General features: G+C 48.3%; 1 protein-coding gene across 1 annotated transcript in view; it reads right to left on the bottom strand.

Annotated features, from left to right (window-relative positions):
* Positions 1–1,385: 1,385 nt before the first annotated feature.
* LOC144493940 (nuclear valosin-containing protein-like) overlaps positions 1,386–19,987 on the bottom strand; it is a 20,348-nt gene continuing 1,746 nt past the window's right edge. Inside the window, exons 2-5 of the mRNA XM_078213516.1 lie at positions 16,373–16,449; positions 7,793–7,881; positions 7,409–7,494; positions 1,386–1,805 (exon numbers count right to left, since the gene is read on the bottom strand). Of these exons, the coding sequence (XP_078069642.1) occupies positions 1,761–1,805; positions 7,409–7,494; positions 7,793–7,881; positions 16,373–16,449 (297 nt within the window). The 3' untranslated portion in view covers positions 1,386–1,760. The remainder of the gene's footprint in view (positions 1,806–7,408; positions 7,495–7,792; positions 7,882–16,372; positions 16,450–19,987) is intronic.

Below are 19,987 nucleotides of genomic sequence, written 5' to 3'. Positions count from 1 at the left end.
AGTTGCATGAGCTATGCTTTTCAAAAGAATGTGCAGGATAGTGGAAGCTCACTCCTCTCTCCCACAAAGGTATGACACTGGGCAAACTGCATTTCTTTCCATCCTCCCAGCCCTTACCTTCAGGAATTTATTGGCCTGAGAAACATTTCTAGGCTGTCTTTATACCAAGCTTTCAGACAGTGGCTGGCACGTGACCAGAGGAAGTAGTCAGCGGCAGTCTTTCTGGCCAACATTCCTTACCATTTCATCTCCAAATGTTCATTCAAGTCTCACAGTGAACACCTATCTTTCCACAGGACACAGCAGCAAGGCCTCGGGAACAGGGCATTAGGCCACACTTGCTAACAAACCAGAGCTGTCAGCGTTCTGCATCACTGCCCCTGCTGTGGTGTAGGTGCACCCACAGTGCCAGGAGGGTGAGAGTTCCAGGATTTTCACCCAGTCACAGTCAAGTGGGCTGCTTTGCCCTGGACAGTGTGAAACGTTGCTCGAGTGCTGTTGGGGGCACACTCACCCAATATGTAATCACACTCCGCACTTGGCCTTGCAGTGGCAGGCATGTTTCCGAGAGCCAGGAGGTGAATAAATAACCACTTTGTAAAAATGTGAATTGCCATTCATGAAGGGACATGTTTGACCACAGCTGAACGGAGGCTCAGCTCCTTCCCAATAGCTACTTTCACTCAATAATTGTGCTAATGTCCCTTAGCCGAAACTCTCGCCAATTCTGTGTGAAATCCCTCTGTGTGAAACAATTGCCCCTCTGGACACTTTTGTATCTCTCCCCTCTCACCTTAAACCTATGCCCTCTAGTTTTAGACTCCCTTACCTTTGGGAAAAGATATTGACTATCTAGCTGATCTGTGCCCTCATTATTTTATAGACCTCTATAAGTTCACCCCTCAGCCTCCTACGCTCCAGAGAAAAAAGTCCCAGTCTATCCAGCCTCTCCTTATAACTCAAACCATCAAGTCCCGGTAGCATCCTAGTAAATCTTTTCTGCACTCTTTCTAGTTTAATAATATCCTTTCTATAATAGGGTGACCAGAACTGCACACAGTATTCCAAGTGTGGCCTTACCAATGTCTTGTACAACTTCAACAAGACGTCCCAACTCCTGTATTCAATGTTCTGACCAATGAAACCAAGCATGCCGAATGCCTTCTTCACCACTCTGTCCACCTGTGACTCCACTTTCAAGGAGCTATGAACATGTACCCCTAGATCTCTTTGTTCTGTAACTCTCCCCAATGCCCTACCATTAACTGAGTAAGTTCTGCCCTGGTTCAATCCACCAAAATGCATCACCTCGCATTTATCTAAATTAAACTCCATCTGCCATTGGTCAGCCCACTGGCCCAATTGATCAAGATATCAGGATATTGATTGCTTCTTGCTCCGAGGTTTTGGAATGAAATGCAGGTGGTGTAATTTGCAAAGTGGGAGATTTTACCAAGGCGTGTAGTAACTAAAGAGGTTTATTAAAGAATTTTGTTCAAGTTTAAAACAAGCCTGCCCCTCGCTCCAATGTGACTTCCCAGCCTGATCCTAGGAACAGGAAATTGGTGATGGAAACCCAGTATTTCTATCTAAATCCATGGTACTCGGGCAGTGCAACTCACACTGAGAGTCAAGGATTCAGTTATTCAACAGTTTGTGTGGACGTTACACCACTACCATCCTGTGTGGAAGGGCTTCAGACAGCAGCAAGGAGGACTTCGGGGAAGGTGCAGCATGGAATGCACACACTTCAATCAGTATCACTGGCTGAGAGACTGCCGCAATAACTCGTACATCAACCGCTCCTACAACAGAGACAGAGAACGAGTTAGACCGTCAGAGAAACAGAGGGAGAGATACAGCAACAATGGCAGGTGGGGAGTGTGAACACGCAGGGCGGAGGAGGAGAATTGGAGGACACATAAAACGGTCAGAGTGAGTTTCCACCCAGCAGTAAATCTAAACTGAGCCAATTATTGACTAATAAAGAGTGTCACATTTTTGCAAATAACAAACAAAGAACAAAGAACAATACAGCACAGGAACAGGCCCTTCGGCCCTCCAAGCCCACGCCGCTCCCCGGTCCAGGATTGAATCCTGAATCCAGGATCCCCGCCCAATTTTCCAGCCTATCTACATCCTAATATCCTATCCACCGAGCTGTCCCTCACAGCTACGATGCTTTGTTCATCACAACCTATTAACTCACCCCCACCCCCCCATTCCAGACCATGTGATCTCCAGGGAGAGGCGAAAACCCAGAGTGAAAACCCCAGGGCCAATATGGGGAAAAAAAATCTGGGAAATTCCTCTCCGACCCCCTGAGGCGATCGAAACGAGTCCAGGAGATCACTATGGCCCCGATCGGAAAATGCTTCCCAACCCTAGTCATTTCCACTTCCACGAACACCATATGAATTCCCTGCCCCCGAGACAGGTTCCCAACTATCCGCAGTCTCACTCTGTACTGGCACCAGCAAGATGATCATAGAATGAAGCCTTGAAACGAGAAACCAGGAACAATTAGCCCGCGCCGCTCCCTGGTCCAAACTAGACCACTCTTTTGTATCCCTCCATTCCCACTCCGTTCATATAGCTGTCTAGATAAGTCTTAAACGTTCCCAGTGTGTCCGCCTCCACCACCTTGCCCGGCAACACATTCCAGGCCCCCACGACCCTCTGTGTAAAATATGTCCTTCTGATATCTGTGTTAAACCTCCCCCCCTTCACCTTGAACCTATGACCCCTCGTGAACGTCACCACCGACCCGGGGAAAAGCTTCCCACCGTTCACCCTATCTATGCCTTTCATAATTTTATACATCTCTATTAAGTCTCCCCTCATCCTCTGTCTTTCCAAGGAGAACAACCCCAGTTTCCCCAATCTTTCCTCATAACCAAGCCCCTCCATACCAGGCAACATCCTGGTAAACCTCCTCTGCACTCTCTCCAAAGCCTCCACGTCCTTCTGGTAGTGTGGCGACCAGAACTGGACGCAGTATTCCAAATGCGGCCGAACCAACGTTCTATACATCTGCAACATCAGACCCCAACTTTTATACTCTATGCCCCGTCCTATAAAGGCAAGCATGCCATATGCCTTCTTCACCACCTTCTCCACCTGTGACGTCACCTTCAAAGATCTGTGGACTTGCACACCCAGGTCCCTCTGCGTCTCTACACCCTTTATGGTTCTTCCATTTATCGTGTAGCTCCTCCCTACATTATTCCCACCAAAATGCATCACTTCGCATTTATCAGGATTGAACTCCATCTGCCATTTCCTTGCCCAAATTTCCAGCCTATCTATATCCTTCTGTAGCCTCTGACAATGTTCCTCACTATCTGCAAGTCCTGCCAGTTTTGTGTCGTCCGCAAACTTACTGATCACCCCAGTTACTCCTTCTTCCAGATCATTTATATAAATCACAAACAGCAGAGGTCCCAATACAGAGCCCTGCGGTACACCACTAGTCACAGGCCTCCAGCCGGAAAAAGACCCTTCCACTACCACCCTCTGTCTTCTATGACCAAGGGAGTAGAATAGACAGTATTACAGTTGATAAGGAGGATGTGCAGGATATTCTGGAGGGTCTGAAAATAGATAAATCCCCTGGTCCGGATGGGATTTATCCAAGGATTCTCTGGGAGGCAAGAGAAGTGATTGCAGAGCCTCTGGCTCTGATCTTCAGGTCGTCGTTGGCCTCTGGTATAGTACCAGAAGATTGGAGGTTAGCGAATGTTGTCCCATTGTTTAAGAAGGGGAACAGAGACTTCCCCGGGAATTATAGACCGGTGAGTCTCACTTCTGTTGTCGGCAAGATGTTGGAAAAAATTATAAGGGATAGGATTTATAGTTATTTGGAGAGTAATGAATTGATAGGTGATAGTCAGCATGGTTTTGTGGCAGGTAGGTCGTGCCTTACTAACCTTATTGAGTTTTTTGAGAAAGTGACCAAGGAGGTGGATGGGGGCAAGGCAGTGGACGTGGTATATATGGATTTTAGTAAGGCGTTTGATAAGGTTCACCATGGTAGGCTTCTGCAGAAAATGCAGATGTATGGGATTGGGGGTGATCTAGGAAATTGGATCAGGAATTGGCTAGCGGATAGGAAACAGAGGGTGGTGGTTGATAGTAAATATTCATCATGGAGTGCGGTTACAAGTGGTGTACCTCAGGGATCTGTTTTGGGGCCACTGCTGTTTGTAATATTTATTAATGATCTGGATGAGGGTATAGTTGGGTGGATTAGCAAATTTGCTGATGACACCAAAGTCGGTGGTGTGGTAGACAGTGAGGAAGGGTGTCGTAGTTTGCAGGAAGACTTAGACAGGTTGCAAAGTTGGGCCGAGAGGTGGCGGATGGAGTTTAATGCGGAGAAGTGTGAGGTAATTCACTTTGGTAGGAATAACAGATGTGTTGAGTATAGGGCTAACGGGAGGACTTTGAATAGTGTGGAGGAGCAGAGGGATCTAGGTGTATGTGTGCATAGATCCCTGAAAGTTGGGAATCAAGTAGATAAGGTTGTTAAGAAGGCATATGGTGTCTTGGCGTTTATTGGTAGGGGGATTGAATTTAGGAGTCGTAGCGTTATGTTGCAACTGTACACAACTCTGGTGCGGCCGCACTTGGAGTACTGTGTGCAGTTCTGGTCCCCACATTACAGGAAGGATGTGGAGGCTTTGGAGAGGGTGCAGAGGAGGTTTACCAGGATGTTGCCTGGTATGGAGGGGAGATCCTATGAGGAGAGGCTGAGGGATTTGGGATTGTTTTCGCTGGAAAGGCGGCGGCTAAGAGGGGATCTTATTGAAACATATAAGATGATTAGAGGTTTAGATAGGGTGGATAGTGATAGCCTTTTTCCTCTGATGGAGAAATCCAGCACGAGGGGGCATGGCTTTAAATTGAGGGGGGGTAGTTATAGAACCGATGTCAGGGGTAGGTTCTTTACCCAGAGGGTGGTGAGGGATTGGAATGCCCTGCCAGCATCAGTAGTAAATGCGCCTAGTTTGGGGGCGTTTAAGAGATCCGTAGATAGGTTCATGGACGAAAAGAAATTGGTTTAGGTTGGAGGGTCACAGTTTTTTTTTAACTGGTCGGTGCAACATCGTGGGCCGAAGGGCCTGTTCTGCGCTGTAATGTTCTATGTTCTATGTTCTAAGCCAGTTCTCCACCCATCTAGCCACCTCCCCCTTTATCCCATGGGATCCAACCTTTTTCACTAGCCTACCATGAGGGACTTTGTCAAATGCTTTACTAAAGTCCATATAGACAACATCCACGGCCCTTCCTTCGTCAACCATTTTGGTCACTTCTTCAAAAAACACCACCAGGTTCGTGAGGCATGATCTCCCTCTCACAAAACCATGTTGACTATCGTTAATGAGTTTATTCCTTTCTAAATGCGCATACATCCTATCTTTAAGAATCTTCTCCAACAACTTCCCCACCACGGACGTCAAGCTCACCGGCCTATAATTACCCGGGTTATCCTTCCTACCCTTCTTAAATAACGGGACCACATTGGCTATCCTCCAATCCTCTGGGACCTCACCTGTGTCCAGTGACGAGACAAAGATTTGCGTCAGAGGCCCAACGATTTCACCTCTCGTCTCCCTGAGCAGCCTTGGATAGATTCCATCAGGCCCTGGGGATTTGTCAGTCTTTATATTCTCTAACAAACCTAACACTTCCTCCTTTGTAATGGAGATTTTCTCCAACGGTTCAACACTCCCCTCCGAGACACTCCCAATCAACACATCCCTCTCCTTAGTGAATACCGACGCAAAGTATTCATTTAGGATCTCCCCTACCTCTTTGGGCTCCAAGCATAAGTCCCCACTTTTGTCCCTGAGAGGTCCGATTTTTTCCCTAACAACCCTTTTGTTCCTAACGTATGAATCATTTCCTTTCCAATAATTATCCAATTCCCTTCTGAATGCTTTGATTGAATCAGTCTCCACCGCACTCTTGGACAGTGTATTCCAGATCCTAACTGCGTAAGAAACCTTTACTGCAGAAAAGAGACATATATTGTGGATGTTTTTCATCTTGTACTCATCAGGACAAATTGTTGTGACAATTTGGTATTTTTGCCTTTGTCATAGAATCATCGAGGTTTACATCATGGAAACAGGCCCTTCAGCCCAACTTGTCATTCTGCCCTTTTTTTTTTTAAACCCCTAAGCTAGTCCCAATTGCCCGCATTTGGCCCATATCCCTCTATACCCATCCTCCCCATGTAACTGTCTAAATGCTTTTTAAAAGACAAAATTGTACCCGCCTCTACTACTACCTCTGGCAGCTTGTTCCAGACACTTACCACCCTGTGTGAAAAAATTGCCCCTCTGGACACTTTTGTATCTCTCCCCTCTCACCTTAAACCTATGCCCTCTAGTTTTAGACTCCCCTACCTTTGGGAAAAGATATTGATTATCAAGCTGATCTGTGCCCCTCATTATTTTATAGACCTCTATAAGATCTCCCCTCAGCTCCAGAGGAAAAAGTCCCAGTCTATCCAGCCTCTCCTTATAACTCAAACCATCAAGTCCCGGTAGCATCCTAGTAAATCTTTCTGTACTCTTGTCCTGATGTCATAAAGCTTCATCAACAAGTCCCTTTTTAGAAATCAAGGATATGGAACTGAGGTTAAGTGAGTGGCAAAAACTTGGCAGCTGGAAAATAATGTTGGAAAATGTGTAGTTGATATACTTGGTAGGAAGAACAAAGGAGCTGAATATGATTAAAATGGATAAAGACTGCAGAAAGCTGAGCACGGAGGGATTGGGTTAGCATTGCAAGTTCAACAGCTATTTGGGAAGGCAAATGGAATGTTGGCCTTTATTTCAAAGGCAATGGAATATAAAAATAGGGAAGTCTTGCTAAAATGAGACTAGACCTGGAATACTGCAAACAGTTTTGGTGCCCTTATCTAAGGAAAGATATTCTGGCATTGGAGAGAGTCCAGAGAAGGTTCATTGGGTTGATTCCGGGTATGGAGGGATTTTCTTATGAGGAGAGATTGAGTAGGTTGGATCTGCACTGAGTGGAGTTTAGAAGAATGAGAGGTGACCTTATTGAGGAGTGTAGGATTCTCAGGGGGCCTTACAGGGTGATGTTTCCCCTTGCTGAGAGTCGAGGAACTGAGGGCAGAATCTCAGAGTAAGGAGTCACCCAGTTAAGACAGAGGAACTTCTTTTCTCTGAGGGTAGTGAATCTGTGGAATTCTTTACAAAGCGCGGTAGAGACTGAGTTATTAAGTACATTAAAGGCTGAGATAGATTTTTAATCAGTAAGGGAATCTCGGATAATGGGGATAAGGTGGGAAAGTGGAGTTGAGGATTATCAGATCAGTCACAATCTCACTGACTCAGCTTCACAAATTCAGTATATTATTGAATTCTCTCACCTTTTTGGACACAGAAGGTTTCACTTTCTGAAAGGCTTCTTCGAAATGCTGCCGTGTCACCCGCAATCTCAAACTGGGAGCTACAACTTTAAAAAGAGAGTTAAACAGACATAAGAACATAAGAACTAAAGGAGAAATAGAGGGGATCAGCGAGGTGTGAGTGGAAACAGGATTGTGACGATTGCAGGAGGAGTGACCTAGAGAGAGCAGACACACCAGGGGAGAGCCAGGACTCTCAGAGAATGATGGTGGAAGGAGAGGATTGGGGTTTAAGATCGAGGAGGGGTTAGCTGCTGCAGCGACACGGTTCAGAGGGTTCGAGTCCTCAAAGGTACAAATTGCTGGGAGACTCTCTCTCATGGGGGTGGATTAATGTTTCCTTACCTGTGTTGCTCTTTGACGACTGGCCAGACAGATGCTGTCTTAGGGCATTAATCGAAGCTTCACGCACCAGCGCTGACAGGTCTGCACCCCTGCAGAGAGCAACAGATCTTAAATCAGTACAGCTCACTCCAACTGTGTGGAGTAACAAACAGAGAGAAGAGCAGATATTGGCTGGAGTATTTCCAGTGCCACACACTAGCAAGAGTAGAAATAGGAACATAGAAACTAGAAGCAGGAGGAGGCCATTCGGCCATTTTGGTCATGGCTGATCATCAAATTCAATATCCTGATTCCCCCCCTTCTCCCATATCCCTTGATCCCTTTAGCCCCGAGAGCGAAATCTAATTTCTTCTTGAAATCACACAATGTTTTGGCCTCAACTACATTCTGTGGGAGTGAATTCCACACATTCACCACCCTCTGGGTGAAGACATTTCTCACCTCAGTTCTAAAAGGTTTACCCACAATCCTCAAACTCTGACCCCTAGTTCTGGACTCCCCCACCATCGGGAACATTCTTTCTGAATCTACCCTGTCTAACCCTGTTAGAATTTTATAAGTTTCTATGAGATCCCCTCTCACACTTCTAAACTCCAGTGAATATAATCCTAACCAACTTAGTCTCTCCTCATATGACAGACCTGCCATCCCAGGAGTCAGCCTGGTAAACCTTCGCTGCACTCTCTCTATGACAAGAACATTCTTATAAGGACACCAAAACTGCACACAATACTCCAGGTGTGGCCTCACCAACGCCCTGTACAATTGCAGCAAAACATTCCTATCCCTATACTCAAATCCTCTCACTATGAAGGCGAACATCCCATTTGCCTTCCTTACTGCCTGCTGTACCTGCGCACTTACTTTCAGCGACTGATGCACGAGGACGCCAAGGTCTCTGAGTATCCACCTCTTGCAATTTACACCCATTCAAGAAATAATCTGTCTTCCTATTATTGCTACCAGAGTGGATAACGTCACATTTATCTACATTATGCTGCATCTGCCGTGCAGATACCCACACACTCAGCCTGTCCAAATCATGCTGAAGCATCTCTGCATCCTCCTCACAGCTCACTCCCCACCCAACTTTGTGTCATCTGCAAATTTGGAGATAATACATTCAGTTCCCTCTTCCAAATCATTAATATATGTGTCCTAGCACAGATCCCTGCAGACCACTAACTGCCAATCAGAAAAAGACCCATTTATACATTAATGGGCACGGTGTTCAACTCCAAACAACACTCAAACATTGAAACAAGCATTATTATTCAGAACAGGCAAGATATTTTCATGTTTGCTCCCTATCTGCTAACCAGCTTTCTATCCATCTCAAGACATTACCTGCAATCCCATGTGCCTTAACTTTACATAGTAGTCTGTTCAAAGTCTAAATAAACCAGTCTCCTCGGTCAACTCTACCAGTCACTTCCTCACAGAATTCCAATAAATTCATCAAGCATGATTTCCCCTTTGTAAATCCATGTTGACTTTGTCTCATTATACCACTGCTTTCCAAATGTTAAGCTATGAAATCCTTGATAACGGACTCTGGCAACTTCCCCAGTACTGATGTTAAGCTCACTGGTCTATAGTTCCCTGTTTTCTCTCTACCTCCCTTTTTGAATAGCGGACTTACATTAGCTACCCTCCAATCTGTAGGAACCAGTCCAGTGTACAAAGAATTTTGGAAAATGACCAGCAATGGATCATCTGTTTCCTGGGCCACTTCCTTCAGTACTCTGTGATGAAGATTATCAGGACCTGGAGATTTATCCACCTTCAAACCCATCAATTTCTCTACTAATACTGATTTCCTTCAGCTCCTCACTAAAACATGTCTCCCTCAGAAACAAAACAGGACATTTGGCTTCTTGAGTCTGTTCTGTCATTCAATAAGGTGATTGATCTGATCTGATTGTAGTCTCATCTCCTGCCCCTTCCTCCACATAACCCTGATCTCCCTGATAGGTCAAACATCTAACTCAGCCTCGTATATATTCAATGACCCAACTGCCGCTGCACTCTGTCGACAAGAATTCCAAAGACTAAGAACACTCTGAGGAGGAGGAGTTTGTCTGAAATGGGAGACCCCATATTTGAAATAGTGCTTGCTATTTCCAGATTCCTCCAGGAGGGTATGATCCTCTCCGGATCAAACCTGTCAAATCCTCTCAGAGCTTTCCCTGGCAGATTGGTCAAGAAAATTAAAAGCCCCTGGGATAAAGTTTTAAAGTTTGAAATTTATTGTCACATGTAAGCCTTACATTAACACTGTAATGAAGTTACTGTGAAATTCTCCTAGTCACCACACTCCGATGCCTGTTCGGTTCAATGCACCTAGCCAGCACGTCTTTCAGACTGTGGGAGGAAACCGGAGCACGGTAGCATGGGCGGCACGGTGGCACAGTGGTTAGCACTGCTGCTTCACAGCTCCAGGGACCTGGGTTCGATTCCCGGCTCGGGTCACTGTCTGTGTGGAGTTTGCACATTCTCCTCGTGTCTGCGTGGGTTTCCTCTGGGTGCTCCGGTTTCCTCCCACAGTCCAAAGATGTGCGGGTTAGGTTGATTGGCCATGCTAAAAATTGCTCCTTAGTGTCCGTAGGTTAGAGGGATTAGTGGGTAAATATGTAGGGATATGGGGGTAGGGCCTGGGTGGGATTGTGGTCGGTGCAGACTCGATGGGCCAAATGGCCTCTTTCTGCACTGTAGGGTTTCTATGATTTCTATGATTTCACCCGGAGGAAACCCACGCTGACACGGGGAGAATGTGCAAACTCCACACAGGCAGTGACCCAAGCCAGGAATTGAACCCGGGTCCCTGGCACTGTGAGGCAGCAGTGCTAACCACTGTGCCACCGTGCGATACTGGGTAATGTGGCAAACTGGATCAAACGTTGGCTTAGGAATGGGAAACAAAGGGTAATGGTTGATGGATGTCCCTGCGAATGGAAAGTTTGAAGTGGTATTCCACAGAGTTTGGTGTTGGGACCCTTGCTGTTTGCGTTATATATCAACGATTTGGATGTGAACATAGGGGGGCACGATTGGGAAATTTGCAGACAAAGCTTGGCTGAGTAGTGGACAGTGCAGAAGATAGGTATAATATAGAAAATTATGTTGTTCGGTTGGTGGAGTGGGTGGTAAAGTGGCAGATGGGTTTTAACATAGAGAAGTGTGAGGTATGCATTTAGGGAGGTCAAACAGTTATAGGCAGTACACAATAAATAGGAATATACTAAGATGAGCAGATGACTTTGGTAGGAATAACAGATGTGTTGAGTATAGGGCTAACGGGAGGACTTTGAATAGTGTGGAGGAGCAGAGGGATCTAGGTGTATGTGTGCATAGATCCCTGAAAGTTGGGAATCAAGTAGATAAGGTTGTTAAGAAGGCATATGGTGTCTTGGCGTTTATTGGTAGGGGGATTGAATTTAGGAGTCGTAGCGTTATGTTGCAACTGTACACAACTCTGGTGCGGCCGCACTTGGAGTACTGTGTGCAGTTCTGGTCCCCACATTACAGGAAGGATGTGGAGGCTTTGGAGAGGGTGCAGAGGAGGTTTACCAGGATGTTGCCTGGTATGGAGGGGAGATCCTATGAGGAGAGGCTGAGGGATTTGGGATTGTTTTCGCTGGAAAGGCGGCGGCTAAGAGGGGATCTTATTGAAACATATAAGATGATTAGAGGTTTAGATAGGGTGGATAGTGATAGCCTTTTTCCTCTGATGGAGAAATCCAGCACGAGGGGGCATGGCTTTAAATTGAGGGGGGGTAGTTATAGAACCGATGTCAGGGGTAGGTTCTTTACCCAGAGGGTGGTGAGGGATTGGAATGCCCTGCCAGCATCAGTTGTAAATGCGCCTAGTTTGGGGGCGTTTAAGAGATCCGTAGATAGGTTCATGGACGAAAAGAAATTGGTTTAGGTTGGAGGGTCACAGTTTTTTTTTAACTGGTCGGTGCAACATCGTGGGCCGAAGGGCCTGTTCTGCGCTGTAATGTTCTATGTTCTATGTTCTATCTTAGCGCACAAGAACATAGGTCCCTGAAGGCAGCAGTTCAAGTCGACAAATTTGTAAAGAAGGCATATGGAACACTCTCCTTTATTGGCAGAGGTATAAAATATAAAGTAAGGATGTCTTGTTGGAATTGTAAAGAACAGTGGTGAGGCCACAACTGGAATATTGTGTGCAGTTCTGGTCACTATATTACGGGAAGGACGTAATTGCTGTTGCCAGGGCTGAAAAGGTGTATCTATGAGGAGAGGTTGGATAGAGTCATAGAGGTTTACAGCATGGAAACAGGCCATTCGGCCCAACCTGTCCATGCCCCCTTTTTTGTTAAACCCCTAAGCTAATCCCAATTGCCCGCATTTGGCCCATATCCCTCTGTACCCATTTTACCCATGTAACTGTCTAAACGCTTTTTAAAAGACAAAATTGTACCCGCCTCTACTACTACCTCTGGCAGCTTGTTACAGACACTCACCACCCTCTGGACCCTTTTGTATCTCTCCCCTCTCATCTTAAACCTATGCCCTCTAGTTTTGACTCCCCTACCTTTGGGAAAAGATATTAACTTTCTAGCTATGATCTCTTTGTTCTGTAACTCTCCCCACCGCCCTACCATTAACTGAGTAAGTCCTGCCCTGGTTCAATCTACCAAAATGCATCACCTCACATTTATCTAAATTAAACTCCATCTGCCCACTGGCCCAATTGATCAAGATCCCGTTGCAATCCGAGATAACCTTCTTCACTGGACAACTATGCCACCAATCTTGGTGTCATCTGCAAACTTACTAACCATGCCTCCTATATTCTCATCCAAATCATTAATATAAATGACAAATAACAGTGGATCCAGTACCGATCCCTGAGGCACAGGTCTCCAGTTTGAAAAACAACCCTCGACAACCACCTTCTACAACTGGCTTCTGTCATCAAGTGGAGATGCCGGCGTTGGACTGGGGTAAACACAGTAAGAAGTTTAACAAGTGTGGCTTTTGCTACCAAATAAACCTGTTGGACTTTAACCTGGTGTTGTTAAACTTCTTATTCTGTCATCAAGCCAGTTTTTTATCCATTTAGATACCTCACCCTGGATCCCGAGAGATTTAACCTTATGCAACAACCTACCATGCGGTACCTTGTCAAAGGCCTTGCTAAAGTCCATGTAGACAACATCAACTGCACTGCCCTCATCTACCTTTTTGGTTACCCCTTCAAAAAACTCAATCAAATTTGTGAGACATGATTTTCCACTCACAAAGCCATGCTGACTGTCCCTAATCAGTCCCTGCATCTCTAAATGCCTGTAGGTCCTGTCTCTCAAAATACCTTCCAATAATTTACCCACCACAGATGTGAGGCTCACTGGCCTGTAGTTCTCAGGCTTTTCCCTGCAGCCCTTTTTAAACAAAGGCACAAAATTTGCCACTCTCCAATCTTCAGGCACTTCACCCGTGACTATCAATGATTCAAATATCTCGGCTAGAGGACCCACAATTTCCTCCCTAGCCTCCCACAATGTCCCCTGGGATACACTTCAACAGATCCCAGGGATTTATCTACCTTGATGTGTTTTAAGACTTCCAGCAGCTCCTTCTCTGTTATATGTACACTCCTCAAGACATCACTATTTATTTCCCCAAGTTCCCTAACATCCATGCTTTTCTCAACAGTAAATACTGATGAGAAATATTCACTTAGGATCTCACCCATCTCTTGTGGATCCGCACATGGATGACCTTGTTGATCTTTAAGAGGCCCTACTCTCTCCCTTCTTACTCTTTTGCCCTTTATGTATTTGTAGAAGCTCTTTGGATTCTCCTTTGCCTTATCTGCCAAAACAATTTTGTGTCCCCTTTTTGCTCTCCTGATTTCTCTCTTAACTGTACTCCTACACCCTCTATACTCTTCAAGAGATTCACTTGATCCCAGCTGCCTATATATGTCATGTGCCTCTTTCTTCTTCTTGACCAGGGCCTCAATATCCCGAGTCATCCATGGTTCTCTACTTCTACCAGACTTGCCCTTCACTCGAAGAGGAACGTGCTTACCCTGAACCCTGGTTAACACACTTTTGAAGACCTCCCACTTACCAGACGTCCCTTTGCCTTCCCACAGACTCCCCCAATTAACTTTTGACAGTTCCTGCCTGATACCATCAAAATTGGCCTTGCCCCAAGGCCAATTTCCATTCTCCATAGCTATCTTAAAACTAATAGAATTATGATCACTGATCCCAAAGTGATCCCTCACTAACACTTCTGTCACCTGCTCTTCCTTATTTCCCAAGAGGGGGGTCAAGTTTTGCCCCCTTTCTAGTCAGGCCATCCACATACTGAATGAGAAATTCCTCCTGAATACACTCAACAAATTTCTCTCCATCCAACCCTCTAATACTATGGCTGTCCCAGTCAATGTTGGGAAAGTTAAAATCTCCAACTATTACCACCCTGTTTTTCTTGGAGCTATCGGTAATCTCCTTACATATTTGCTCCTCAATTTCCCGCTGACTATTTGGGGGTCTATAGTACAACCCTATCAAAGTGATTTCCCCCTTCTTATTTCTCAGTTCTACCCATACTCAGTGGCTGAACCCTCGGATATATCCCCTCTCAGTACGGCCGTGATGTTTTCCCTAATCAAAAGTGCAACTCCACCTCCTCTCTTACCTCCTGTTCTATCTTTCCTATAGCAGCTGTACCCTGCAACATTGAGCTGCCAGTCCTGTCCCTCCCTTAGCCATGTTTCAGTAATTACTATAATATCCCAGTCCCACGCACCCATTCATGCCCTGAGTTCATCTGTCTTGCCCGTCAGGCCTCTTGCATTGAAATAAATGCAGTTTAATCTGGACTTCCCTTGCTCTCTGTCTTGCTTTTGCCTGATCTGTCTGGTACTCGGATTACTAACACTGCCATTACTACTTAATGTGCTCTCTTTAACTTCCGTGCTGTCCTCAAACTTCTCTTCTGTCTCCCTACTGCTTTGAATCCCACCCCCCTGCCAAACTAGTTTAAACCCTCCCGAGTGGCTCTAGCAAATCTCCCCGCCAGGATGTTAGTCCCCCTCCAGTTCAGGTGTAACCCGTCCCTCTTGAACAAGTCACCCCTTCCCCAGAAAAGATCGCAATGATCCAAAAATCTAGATCCCTGCCCCCTGCACCAGCTCTCAAGCCAAGCATTCATCTGCCTAATCCTCCTGTTCATACTCTCACTAGCACGTGGCACCGGTAGTGGTCCTGAAATTACTACCTTCGAGGTCCTGCACTTTAGCCTTCTGCCTAACTCTCTACATTCACATTTCAGGACCTCATCCCTTTTCCTACCTATGTCGTTGGTACCAATATGTACAACGACCTCTGGCTGCTCATCCTCCCCCTTAAGAATGTCCTGCAATCGCTCAGAGACATCCTTGACCCTGGCACCAGGGAGGCAACACACCATCCTGGAGTCTCGATTGTGGCCACAGAAACGCCTGTCTATGCCTCTAACTAGCGAGTCCCCTATTACTACTGCTCGCTTGCTCTTTGCCCGATCCTGTCCCACAGCAGAACCAGCTGTGGTGTCACAGGCCTGGCTGCTGCTGGTATCTCCCCCTGACAGGCTATCCCCCTCAACAGTATCCAAAACGATATACCTGTTTGAAAGGGGAACAGGCACAGGAGACTTCTGCACTACCTACCTGTCTCTCCAGGCAGTCACCCATCTACCTGTCTGAACCTGTGGTGTGACAACCTCCCTGTAACTAGTGTATCACACTCTCTGCCTCCTGTATGCTCCGCAGTGCGTCCACCTGCCGCTCCAACCGAACAATACGGTCTGTGAGGAGCTGCAACAGGACACACTTCCTGCAGACAAAGTTGTCGGGGAGACTAGATTGCTCCCTAATTGCCCACATCTGACAGGAGGAGCATACCACTGCCCTAGCTGCCATATTGCCCTTATACAGGTAAAAGGATAAAAGAATCTCAACTCACCTCTCCCTTGCTTGTGGCCCTCCTGACATCCTTTATTTTGGTTAGAGGAGGAGGTAGGGAGGGAAACATTGAAGTAGTGTTTGGGGTTTAACTGTTCCTTCACAGCAGCTCCTCCACCAACCACCTTCTGGTCGCAGTGACTGCACCTATGCAAATATTACCTGCAACCGCCAATCACCTTCACCGCTCTGCTGCCTTCACACGAAGATGGGGTTATTTTCCTTGGAACAAAGCAGTCTGAGGGGTGACTTGATTGAGGTGGACAGAATGATGAGAGGAAGGGAGAGAGTGGACAGGATTAAATTGTTTCTCTTGGTGGAGAATTCTAAAACAAGGAGATATGGATTCAGAGTGAGTGGCAGAAGGAGCAGCGGGGACAGAAACTACCCTCATCTCTTCCCCTTCCTAATTCTGGCCAAACCGGTTCCACAGTTTGGATTTTCACAGTAGCTTCATTGCGGTGTGAATGCAAGCATACTTGTGACTATTAAATAAAATTTAATTCAAAAAAATTACACACTTTGCAAATAGGAACCAAAACAGATTAAAAATTCAAACGGGACGCTGGGACGAGGGATCTGAATGAACTCACGAGAACGAATCCGCGCGCTGGTCGCTAGCGATCGCGGAGAGATCAACATCAACATCCAAGAGGGGGCAGGTCCCAAACTAGAACAGAAAAACCATCAAGATCAAACACATTAACCCCACACACTATCCCCCAAAACCCCGCACACTGTCCCCCAAAACCCGCACACTGTCCCCCAAAACCCCGCACACTGTCCCCCAAAACCCCACACACTGTCCCCCAAAACCCCACACACTGTCCCCCAAAACCCCGCACACTGTCCCCCAAAACCCCGCACACTGTCCCCCAAAACCCCACACACTGTCCCCCAAAACCCCACACACTGTCCCCCAAAACCCCGCACACTGTCCCCCAAAACCCCGCACACTGTCCCCCAAAACCCCGCACACTGTCCCCCAAAACCCCACACACTGTCCCCCAAAACCCCACACACTGTCCCCCAAAACCCCACACACTGTCCCCCAAAACCCCGCACACTGTCCCCAAAACCCTGCACACTGTCCCCCAAAACCCCCCACACTGTCCCCCAAAACCCCGCACACTGTCCCCCAAAGCCCCGCACACTGTCCCCCAAAGCCCCGCACACTGTCCCCCAAAACCTCACACACTGTCCCCCAAAACCTCACACACTGTCCCCCAAAACCTCACACACTGTCCCCCAAAACCTCACACACTGTCCCCCAAAACCTCACACACTGTCCCCCAAAACCTCACACACTGTCCCCCAAAACCCCACACACTGTCCCCCAAAACCCCACACACTGTCCCCCAAAACCCCACACACTGTCCCCCAAAACCCCACACACTGTCCCCCAAAACCCCACACACTGTCCCCCAAAACCCCACACACTGTCCCCCAAAACCTCACACACTGTCCCCCAAAACCCCACACACTGTCCCCCAAAACCCCACACACTGTCCCCCAAAACCTCACACACTGTCCCCCAAAACCCCACACACTGTCCCCCAAAACCCCGCACACTGTCCCCCAAAACCTCACACACTGTCCCCCAAAACCCCGCACACTGTCCCCCAAAACCTCGCACACTGTCCCCCAAAACCCCACACACTGTCCCCCAAAACCCCGCACACTGTCCCCCAAAACCCCACACACTGTCCCCCCAAAACCACACACACTGTCCCCCAAAACCCCACACACTGTCCCCCAAAACCTCACACACTGTCCCCCAACACCTCTCACACTGTCCCCCAAAACCACACACACTGTCCCCCAAAACCTCACACACTGTCCCCCAAAACCCCGCACACTGTCCCCCAAAACCCCGCACACTGTCCCCCAAAACCCCGCACACTGTCCCCCAAAACCTCACACACTGTCCCCCAAAACCCCGCACACTGTCCCCCAAAACCTCACACACTCTCCCCCAAAACCCACACACTGTCCCCCAAAACCCCACACACTGTCCCCCAAAACCCCGCACACTGTCCCCAAAACCTCACACACTGTCCCCCAAAACCCCACACACTGTCCCCCAAAACCCCACACACTGTCCCCCAAAACCTCACACACTGTCCCCCAAAACCACACACACTGTCCCCCAAAACCCCACACACTGTCCCCCAAAACCCCGCACACTGTCCCCCAAAGCCCCACACACTGTCCCCCAAAACCTCACACACTGTCCCCCAAAACCTCACACACTGTCCCCCAAAACCACACACACTGTCCCCCAAAACCTCGCACACTGTCCCCCAAAACCCCGCACACTGTCCCCCAAAACCCCGCACACTGTCCCCCAAAACCCCGCACACTGTCCCCCAAAACCCCGCACACTGTCCCCCAAAACGTCACACACTGTCCCCCAAAACCACACACACTGCCCCCCAAAACCACACACACTGTCCCCCAAAACCCCGCACACTGTCTCCCAAAACCACACACACTGTCCCCCAAAACCTCACACACTGTCCCCCAAAACCTCACACACTGTCCCCCAAAACCCCACACACTGTCCCCCAAAACCCCGCACACTGTCCCCCAAAACCTCACACTGTCCCCCAAAACCCCACACACTGTCCCCCAAAACCCCACACACTGTCCCCCAAAACCCCACACACTGTCCCCCAAAACCCCACACACTGTCCCCCAAAACCCCGCACACTGTCCCCCAAAACCTCGCACACTGTCCCCCAAAACCACACACACTGTCCCCCAAAACCTCACACACTGTCCCCCAAAACCCCACACACTGTCCCCCAAAACCATCACACACTGTCCCCCAAAACCACACACACTGTCCCCCAAAACCTCACACACTGTCCCCCAAAACCTCACACACTGTCCCCCAAAACCACACACACTGTCCCCCAAAACCCCACACACTGTCCCCCAAAACCCCACACACTGTCCCCCAAAACCTCACACACTGTCCCCCAAAACCTCACACACTGTCCCCCAAAACCACACACACTGTCCCCCAAAACCTCACACACTGTCCCCCAAAACCTCACACACTGTCCCCCAAAACCACACACACTGTCCCCCAAAACCCCACACACTGTCCCCCAAAACCTCACACACTGTCCCCCAAAACCCCACACACTGTCCCCCAAAACCTCACACACTGTCCCCCAAAACCACACACACTGTCCCCCAAAACCTCACACACTGTCCCCCAAAACCTCACACACTGTCCCCCAAAACCACACACACTGTCCCCCAAAACCCCACCACACTGTCCCCCAAAAACCCCACACACTGTCCCCCAAAACCCCACACACTGTCCCCAAAACTTCGCACACTGTCCCCCCAAAACCTCACACACTGTCCCCCAAAACCCCACACACTGTCCCCCCAAAACCCCGCACACTGTTCCCCCAAAACCCCGCACACTGTCCCCCAAAACCCCGCACACTGTCCCCCAAAACCCCACACACTGTCCCCCAAAACCCCGCACACTGTCCCCCCAAAACCCCACACACTGTCCCCCAAAACCCCACACACTGTCCCCCAAAACCCCGCACACTGTCCCCCAAAAACCCCACACACTGTCCCCCAAAACCCCCGCACACTGTCCCCCAAAACCCCACACACTGTCCCCCAAAACCTCACACACTGTCCCCAAAACCACACACACTGTCCCCCAAAACCCCACACACTGTCCCCCCAAACCCCACACACTGTCCCCCAAAACCCCACAGTCCCCAAAACCCCACACACTGTCCCCCAAAACCCCACACACTGTCCCCCAAAACCCCACAGTCCCCCAAAACCCCACTCACTGTCCCCCAAAACCCCACACACTGTCCCCCAAAACCCCACACACTGTCCCCCAAAACCCCACACACTGTCCCCCAAAACCCCGCACACTGTCCCCCAAAACCCCACACACTGTCCCCCAAAACCACACACACTGTCCCCCAAAACCTCACACACTGTCCCCCAAAACCTCACACACTGTCCCCCAAAACCCCGCACACTGTCCCCCAAAACCCCGCACACTGTCCCCCAAAACCCCACACACTGTCCCCCAAAACCCCGCACACTGTCCCCCAAAACCCCACACACTGTCCCCCCAAAACCACACACTCTGTCCCCCAAAAACCTCACACACTGTCCCCCAAAACCTCACACACTGCTCCCCCAAAAACCTCACA

Source organism: Mustelus asterias, chromosome 5, assembly GCF_964213995.1.
Source record: "Mustelus asterias chromosome 5, sMusAst1.hap1.1, whole genome shotgun sequence".
Lineage (NCBI taxonomy): Eukaryota > Metazoa > Chordata > Chondrichthyes > Carcharhiniformes > Triakidae > Mustelus > Mustelus asterias.
Note: the sequence above shows the minus strand (reverse complement) of the source record. Positions and strands in the feature narration are given on the sequence as shown.